This window comes from Mytilus trossulus, chromosome 11 (genome assembly GCF_036588685.1).
Source record: "Mytilus trossulus isolate FHL-02 chromosome 11, PNRI_Mtr1.1.1.hap1, whole genome shotgun sequence".
Lineage (NCBI taxonomy): Eukaryota > Metazoa > Mollusca > Bivalvia > Mytilida > Mytilidae > Mytilus > Mytilus trossulus.
Window position 1 is genome coordinate 42,198,522 of NC_086383.1, and position 10,056 is coordinate 42,208,577.

The window sequence follows — 10,056 nt, forward strand, 5'->3', positions numbered from 1 at the left end:
AATCGACTGACCATTAAAATCATTGACGACAACTCTGCTTGGTCTAAGGAGGATAGACTCGCCATGGACAGATTTTGGATAAGAAAATTAACAACTTTGGCACCAAATGGGATAAATGAAAAGATGTAGTTCGACTCCGTGCAGTGCTTCACATTCAGGTTATATTACTTATTATTACAGTCTCTGTTTCTTTTTCTTAACCTTTTTCATTTATTAAATACATGTGTTGAAGATACCAATTTAAATTGCTTGATTTTTTAGGGATGTATAAGTACCTAGCCACGTTCTTCTAGTTATACTTAGTCAAAAATTATTATTACATTGTAACGGCCGTTTGTTCGCGATGTTTAGATATTCAAACCTTTTGACAATCTTACAAATGAAGAACGGACTGCACTGAAAAACTTACGATCTAACAACAATATCGTTAGTAAACCTGCAGACAAGGGCAGTACAGTGGTTGTCATGGATAAAACTGCCTATATTCAAGAGGCTATACGACAACTTAGCGATGCAAGGTTCTACCAAAAACTAGACTCTGATCCTACTACATCTTTTAACAGAGATATTACTAATAGTTTGGTAGAAATGCATGACGATGGTTTCATCGATGACAAAACTCTTGAATATTTGAAACCAGAAAACCCAAAACCGGGCAGATTTTATCTATTACCTAAAATTCATAAGGCCAATAACCCAGGAAGACCTATAGTTTCAGCGAACGGTCATCCGACGGAAAAAATATCGGAATTTGTTGACTTCCATCTTCGTCAACATGTTGAAGACTTACCATCTCACATCAAAGGTACAACCGATTATCTTAGAAAAATGCAGGCCTTAAACCCACTCCCCTCCGACACGACTCTTGTTTCCATGGATGTTACCTCCCTCTACACGAATATTTCATATGCAGATGGCATCGATGCATGCAAAGAAGTTTGGAATTCCAGACCAGTGAAATATCCACCTACTGAATGCCTGGTCAAAACGCTCACGCTGGTACTTAAGAAAAACAACTTCACTTTTGATGGAGATCATTATTTGCAAGTAAATGGAACTGCCATGGGCACCAAAATGGCTCCGTCATATGCCAACATATTTATGGGCAAATTAGAGAAACAACTCCTTGAAACTTCCATCGAAAAACCGCTTTCCTGGTTTAGATTTATAGATGATGTGGATATGAAATGGAATAAAAGCGACGAGGATTTAGACACTTTTATCACTCATGCCAACAACATACATCCAAGTATCAAATTTACTCATGAGAAGTCTAAATCCAAAATCGCCTTCCGCGATACTTCAAGTTCGCTCACAGAGGGCATCATATCTACAGATTTATATTCTAAGCCTACTGACACTCATCAATATTTGTCCCCTAAAAGTTGCCATCCTGCTCATCTTACCTAGAGCATTCCATACAGTCAGGCACTTAGAGTCAAGCGAATATGCTCCAACACAGAAACAACTAAAAGACAACTGCGTAAACTTGAAACTCGCTTGAAGAAAAGGGGCTACAAACACAGAAATATCAAAAAAAGCTTTCAGAAAGCGGAGTCAATTCCGAGGAGTGAACTATTGGAATACAAAGTTAAAAAGAAAAATAAAAGAACTCCATGTGTTCTTACTTATCACCCATCTCTCAAAAACAGCTTTGGTGTCATTCGTGAGCATTGGAAATCAGTTGAAAAGAATTCCAAACTGTCCAAGATTTTCCCTGAGCCTCCAATGATAGCTTTTAGGCAACCTAGTAGTCTGCGGAACCTACTAGTGCGGGCTGAAGTGTCTGATAATAGAAGTACTCCTGGAGAATGTCGTTCGTGTGGAGAAAAACGCTGCAAATGCTGTTTACAGATGCAGCATTCGTCAACATTTCACAGTAAGGCAACCGAAAATAACTATAAGATATTTTGCAATGTTACCTGCAAAAGTATGAATGTTATTTACATACTAGAATGTTCGGTTTGTGGCCTCCAATATGTTGGTGAGTCAAAGCAGCCTTTCCACAAACGCCTCAATGGCCATAGGAGTGATATCTCTAAGAAGCCACTTCTTCCAGTCTCTCAGCACTTCAGACAGTCGGATCACAAACTTGATGACTTTAACCGCATGAAAATTCTAGTGATTGAACAGAACATTCACTGGAGTGATGCACAGCGACAGGTTCGGGAAAGCTTTTGGATAAAGGAACTTAATGTACATCACCCAAACGGCATCAATAAGAAATACTAACAGTTTTGTTTTTCACCTATTTTTATTGTTAATATACACAGTCATGTATATTGATTTATAGTGTTTTGTTTAAATTATGATATTCAGGATTAAAATCAATCGACCAAAACTTACCTGTATTATCACTGATCTATTTTCACACCTTATACATTATGTATCAGTATTGTTAAAACTTGTGAAGAAGGCCATTTGTTGAGCCGAAATATTTGTCAACACGATTTTATAACAACATTTTCGTTTATTAACACCTTATATCAGTACCGTTGTGCAAATCTTTAGACTGATATAATTTTTTCCTTATCTGCATTGTATCGCCTATTCTAGACGATCCGGTTCATAGTAAATTTGCTGGTTGGTCCTTTTTATAGACTTTTATATATATATAATTAATTATATATATGTAAACATTCATATACATTCAAATGGATACAATTTTGAATTAAAATAGACATAATAATTAGATGAGTGAAAAAAAAGAAAATGAAGTAATAGAAAAAAAGAGACATAAACATGAGAAGCAGAAGGCAAGATATACGGATATTTGTAGGTGTGAGGAGTTGGTATTCTTAGTCTTTTACACTTTATATATATTTTAGATCGTGTTATATAGACTAATTCGAACATGCTCGAAACTTTAGAATAGTTTAGAAATTAATCAAATCAATAATCCTTGTGTGATGGTTTCGTTATTGAAATTCTAAATTTATGTTTAACCGCGCTAAATATTATATATGACAATCATACAAAGAAGTCAGGAACGGAGGTTCAATCTGTAATTCAATAGTTGTTGTTTGTTACTGTATATCATATTTGTTTGTCGTATAGACTTTTGTAAACCAATGGTTTTCTCGTTTGAATAGTTTTACCATTATGGTGAATGGTGTCGGCGTTTGCTGCATGTGGAAGTGCACACATTTACGACATGTTATTGCTTATACTCACAGTTTCTTCTTTCCGTTAGTGTTATATAGTCATAATTTGCACTTATATACGAATGGCCAATTGACAGCTCTAAAATATTTTGCAACATTTCAGTTTTAATAAAAAAAACTTTTTTAAGTCTGATAATAATTTCGTCATATTTTCAACAACTTTTATTTTTCTTAAACATTACAAACATTACAAATATAACACACAAACAAACTTTATTTTTGGAACACTATCACAAAGTTTAAGAAATACATGTGTAGCTATTTATTAGATAAACTGTATTAATCCATAAATTTCGGAATTGTCTAGCAACTATTTCTAAATGGCGAGGATGTTCGAGGTTATTCAAGTAATAATATAAGGAAACTTTGGTTAACACAACAGCATTTTCAGGTAGTTTATTGTTGTTTGACAAACTCGAAAAGAGGGGAAAAAGTAAAAATGGTTACTTAAGCATTTACTTAATTTCTATCACGAAATAAATGCGGTCAATATTTTAGATACTGATACAATATAGTGCAATTCTAAATGCAAAACACTTGTTAATAGAGAATTTGAAAAAAACTTGAAGATACATCAACAGTGTTTATTTCAAGTCTGTAGGGTTTATTCCTGATTGTCCCACTTTTTAAAATTTAAGAACTCTGATTGTCCCACATGAAAAGTACTGATTGATCCACATTGTTTTATGAGGTGAAATGTTCTTATCCCTTGTTATAGATTGTCTCTATGCTTTTGTTTCAGATATATAAGCCAACATCTACATTTTATCCGATGTTCTATTTTTGGACATGGCGGCCATTTTAATTATTGGGCGGGTTCATCGGATACGTTTTTGAAATTAGATACCATAAGGATGATTTTGGTCATGTTTGCTTTAATGTTGCCATTAGTTTCAGAGATGAAGATTTTTGTAAAAGTTATTGACGACGACGAATAATGAGAAAATGAGAAAAATCACTTAGCCCTGTGGGCCAGGTGAGCTAATAAACCAAAACGGATAAAAAGCAAAATTGGCGGACAAAAAGCTAAATTATCGGACAAAAAGCAAAACGGACAAAAAGCAACGGACAAAAAGCAAAAGTGTCGGACAAAAAGCAAAATTATCGGACAAAAAGCAAAACGGACAAAAAGCAACGGACAAAAAACAACAGTGTCGGACAAAAAGCAAAATTATCGGACAAAAAGCAAAAGCGGACAAAAAGCATATTGGGGACAAAAAGCACCGTATCACCAAGGTAAGGTTTTTGTGTCAGATTAAAAAACGTTTTGGTTCTGGTAGATCTCCAAGGGTTTGGAGTCGTTTTCCCTGTGAAAATGGCATCGAAACGAAATTGTTCAAATTTCTTGCTGACAAAATTGCTTCTTAAGAGACTAATAAAAATGTGTATGTTCCTCATAGTGAAAATATTCTTTGCAATTTCAATAGGGATACTTCCAATCTACCCCTTGTAACCATGAAGAAGCAGATACACGAATGTTTGTCCATGTTCGGCATGACTATGAAAAGTGTTGTAAAATGAAAGTTTAGGTAGTACTGAGACAGATGTAATAGTATCAAGAATAACTGCAATCGCAAAACTAGGTAGAACACATTGTGGATAGGTTATGGAAGGAATAAAAGACTTTTGATGGCTTCCTGTACATGACATAACAAATGCGTTTGGTCCTAGTGTAGCTGCTCTTCCTTTCGTCCGTGCATTCAGTGATGTGACACTTTGTCGAATTGTCGTAAGGAAGGGAAGAGAACAGCTTGGCTAACAATGGAAGGTTTTTCAGATGTGAAGAACGTTTTTGTTGGCGTAAGTATGAAGCGAGGCACGATGTGAATTGTTTGCCAGGACGCAGAGGCATTGTGATGCAATTACGTCTACAAGAGGTTCTTTTCCAGAGCACTCCAAAAGAGAAGTAAATCAAGGAAGAGTTGTTTGGGCTCAGACTGATTCATGTATTTGACAGGTGCATGTACCAAGTCATGAACACACGGGTTTGGTGAAAGAAAGAATCAATGACAGTTGGAAACCGAAATTGACTTCTGTGTCTGCCGTTGCATCCTCGTGTCAGGAACTTTTGAAATGCAGAGGCAAAAATCCAGCTGTGTTGGTAACTGTAAATGCTACCGTTCTGGCCTTATGGGCTGTTTAGGCAACTGTCAGATAATTATCAGCTAAGCAACCTGTCTGTCTAACCATACTTGGTATTTAAACTTAACAAAGAGTGTTATCACTTGTTAACTTAATGGAATTTTTTAATCATTTTTTACGTATTTGCCTAAATTTTGGAACCGGAAATCACTATTTTTTTTTCATTTCTGTATTGTTTTGTCGTACTCAGGAACAGTTTTGAACGTTTTATCATGACGTACATTGGATTATACCTATAACACATCTTTCAAGGATTTACATCCCTTGTGAAGTTGCTTGAAAGTATAAAATTTGAATTTTTTTACTTCTTGCCGGCATTTTGAAACCGGAAGTCACCTTTAGTTTCCTAGATGTATTGTCTAGTCGTAATTCTAATAGTTGATTTTTCATAAAACACACCTTTCAAAGGATTAAAAAATTATTGCCAATTTGTAATGACGCCATTTCCAAAATGTGTGGTGGCCATCTTTGAAAATTGATTTTTTTTTTGGCCAGCAGCAGATTTTTTATAAGAATCATTTAGTCAACCTGTATACCAAATTTCATTTTTGTATCACGATTTGCACCATTATGTCCATAATATCTCCCACTAACAGTGCTGTTGCACGGTCCTTTTTTAATGTAAATGGGAACCTCATAAAGCATGTCATTTTTTTCTGACTTTTTAATACAGTCAGATAGCAGCCATGATTGAGTCCCATGACGACTAACAGACTAAACACACAACTATATAGCACTGGTTAATACATTGTACCTAGGGTTCTATATTTCATGGAATGTGATAGAATGTTTATTTGATAAATCTTTATTGATGCATGCTATATTTTACTGTAGGACAGCATCGACAAATGATCTTGATCAAAAAATGATAAGCTTGTGTGTAGGTAAATTTGGTTATTTTTTTTTGGTATATCAAATTATTATATCTGTACCAAGTCTTTTTAATTGTTTTTCTTAGTTATCATAATTATGTTTAAGAGAATTTAAGTGGTAGGTATTGTTTAAATTTTACATAGAAATATTCGTTTCATTATAATCGTGCGATTGTGATTGTCTGAAACAATCGATAGACACTGCAAAATAATTGTCTTTCAATAAAAAAAATTAAAAAAATAAAACAATAGCTATGACAGCACGTTTTATAAGTGTGATCAAGACATTGTTAAACAATGGCAAACCGTCATACAGCTTTAACCCCAGGTTTTATCAACCATTTTCTACATAAGAAATTGTCAGTACCAAGACAATAACAGGACAGTTGTTATCTCTGGAACGCCAACACTGTCTTGTTATGATCATTTTCATTATATGATGTGCATTTACCTTTATATGATGTGCATTTACCTTTATATGCTGTGCTTTTACCTTTATATGATGTGCACTTGTTATTATATGATGTGCAAATACCCTTATATGATGTGCAAATATCCTTATATTATGTGCAAACATACTTATATGATGTGCATATATAATTATATGATGTGCAAATATACTTATAGAATGTGCAAATATACTAATATGATGTGCAAACATTCTTAAATGATTTGCAAACATTCTTATATGATGTGCAAGTGTACTTATAGCATGTGCAAAGATCCTAATATGATGTGCAAATATACTTATATGATGTGCAAAGATCCTTATATGATGTGTACATGTCATTATATGATGTACAGTTTCCCTTATATTACGTGCAAACATCTTTATATGATGTGGTTGTGTCATTATATTATGTGCTTGTAATCTTATATGATGTGGTTAGGTTTACTTCATTATATGATGTCGAAACGTCATTATATGATGTGCTTTCATCGTCGTTGTGGTCAATGAACATGATTACGATTAGAATGATCACTGTCTACGTCATAACTGATTCCGATCTGCTTCTGTAAACTATTAACCCGGCTCAAATATGTGTCTATCGCTAGCGAAAGTGCAATTTATAGGGAAAATGAGACAAAGAAAATCAAAATCAACGTTTCAAACATTTCGGTTGAAGATTAAGATCAGTTAATACAGAAGCTAGTTGAAGAAATTCCCGGCTGTGGAGAAAATGATAAAACAAATTTAAGAGCTCTTTATAGCTTGCTATTCAGTTTAAGCATAGGCTCCGTGTTGAAGGTCGTACTATGACCTATTATAATTGTTTCCTCTTACAAATTATGACCTGGATGGAGAATTGTCTTAGTGACTCTCATACCATATCTGCTTATTTCTATTCATTACAAAAGACACCATTGAAATCACAGTCAGTTTCAAAAATATTTCATAACAATAGCTATAAAATTATCTACTGATGCATAATATGGCGAGATGGTTTGTTTTATAAAATGTTATTGAATAATATTAATCTGTAAATGGTAAGATGTATAATGTAGTATTGAATATGTACAATGATATTAAATCTAGTATATCATATAATCTATGCTACTAAAGGAAGAGACCGAATCATTGAGCTGCAACTCCGCTAAAACCATACAAAGTCGGAAATATTTGTTATATGACGTTTACATGTAGTGTTTTTAACTTTTAATTTGTCTTTGAACCAATCTTTTTTCGCAGAAAACGCCAATTATTTGAGAAAATACCCAATTCCGATGACTGCAAGCTTAGTCGACGTAGTGTTTTAATTTTTCGTCCGATTAGATCGGATTTTCCCCATTGTGGTATTTATTTTGATCCTTTTCGGTACACACTGTAAAAGTTTCTTTGAGAAAGCGCAGGTGGGATTTTTTTTATTTTCATTTATGTTCTAAGAGAAATACACAACGAAATAATTGTGGTCTCGGACCATCACTCTGTGTTTCAGCACTTGCCCACTCGCTGGCATCTCCGTGTATCATCGGTACTAACCAAGGGGTCGTGACACGGTATGAAAATCTTTGTTGTGTGTACATTATATCAATGTGTACTTCAATTTAAACATATTTGTTGTTTTGAGAAATGATTTGGTCGTAGGTTGGTGATAAGAGAAGTCTCACTATTTGTCAAAAACAAGAACCCTTACTAAAAACATATGCAAGTACTTGTCAAAGAAGTTCGCGCTCGTCTCATCCGATATGATTCTATATTCATTGAAACTCTTCTTCTGATAGAAGGCCACTGTTTGTGGGTAATAAGTATAGCTGTTTCAATAATTGGCATTGGAATATCTTATACACGTTATTTTTCAAAATTTTATTCCGACAAGAAGCGTTGTGTAGAGCTGACCACACACATCCTTCTGTACGGTGCATAGTTAAATTTATGTACGGTATATAGTTTTTCACGCTTCGAAGTACCTATAAAGCTATATCCGCTGTAACGATGATACACGGTGATAATTATAATTCGGCATACTTTGCTTGCTTGTGACAATGGTGTTCGACAAGGAGAAAAATGATCACCTTTCCTATTTCATTTACTTTTGATTGACTAAAATAATTTCTTAGTGACTAAAAATATTACAGGACTTAACAGTACTATACCAGAAGATCTGGAAAGAGAATTAGAAATAAATCTTAAGTATTTTGTTATATTGTTTGCAGATGACACGGTGTTGTTGGCTGAAACAGCACAGGACCTGCACACTCAACTCAATGCTTTCCATGATTATTGTCAGGCTTGGAACTTGAAAGAAAAGTTGACAAAATAAGTCTCAGTGGAGTTTGTTTTTTTTTGGACGGAAGCAAAACATTCTCCGATTTTCTTACAATGATACTAACATTGAGATGATGAAAAAATATATTAACTATTTGGGAATTGTTGTTACTAAAACGGGAAATTTTAATATGACAAAAAAAAATTATCCGATAAGGCCTTAAGCCATGTATAAAAACTTGAAAACAGGAAGGATGTATAAGATTTCTGTAAAATGTCAACTTCAGCTTGTTTGTTTATAAAAAAATATATAAACACGTGCGTTTGTCCTCCAGCTGGCTTAGTAATTTTAAAACCTCTCTCTCGTGTTTTGTACATACTGTAAAAAGTTTTATTATTTTTATCTCTGTATACTGATATCATACATTGACTTTGTGAAACTAAATATATAGATTTAGAGGCCATACGTATACCGTTATGGATGATTGATTGACTGTTATATAGCGCCACTTTCTACACTTTCATGCTATTTCGCGGAGGTGCGTTTAAATTGGTGGAGAAAGCCGAAGAGCCCGGAGAGACACTCTGACCTTCGTTTGGAAAACAGACAATTCTGGTCAATTAAGATTGGAGTCGAGCTTTCCTGCCACGTGCCGGATTTGAAATCGCACACATAAGTGTTGACATGCTAGTGATTCAGCAGTTTGACTACTTATAAAAAAGAAGATGTGGTATGATTGTCAATGAGACAACTATCCACAAAAGACCAAAATGACATAGACATTAACAACTATAGGTCACCGTACGGCCTTCAATAATGAGCAAAGCCCATACCGCATAGTCAGCTATAAAAGGCCCCGATAAGACAATGTAAAACAATCCAAACGAGAAAACTAACGGCCTTATTTATGTCGAAAAAAAAATATGTAACACATAAACAAACGACAACCACTGAATTACAGGCTCCTGACTTGGGACAGGCACATACATAAATAATGTGGCGGGGTTAAACATGTTAGCGGGATCCCAACCCTCCCCTAACCTGGGACAGTGGTATAACAGTACAACATAAGAACGAACTATAAAAATCAGTTGAAAAAGGCTCAACTCATCAGATTGACAAAAATACAAGTGGACGTGGCCGGGTACTTATACATCCCGACCCCAAAAA

General features: G+C 34.5%; 1 protein-coding gene across 1 annotated transcript; it reads left to right on the top strand.

Annotated features, from left to right (window-relative positions):
- Positions 1–465: 465 nt before the first annotated feature.
- LOC134690061 (uncharacterized) lies at positions 466–1,410 on the top strand. Its single transcript, XM_063550035.1, has one exon. It carries the CDS (start codon positions 466–468, stop codon positions 1,408–1,410), a length of 945 nt encoding a protein of 314 aa, XP_063406105.1.
- Positions 1,411–10,056: the final 8,646 nt, after the last annotated feature.

Coding starts and splice junctions, on each gene's coding strand:
- LOC134690061 (XM_063550035.1), top strand. CDS start 466: ATGGATAAAACTGCCTATATTCAAGAGGCTATACGACAACTTAGCGAT.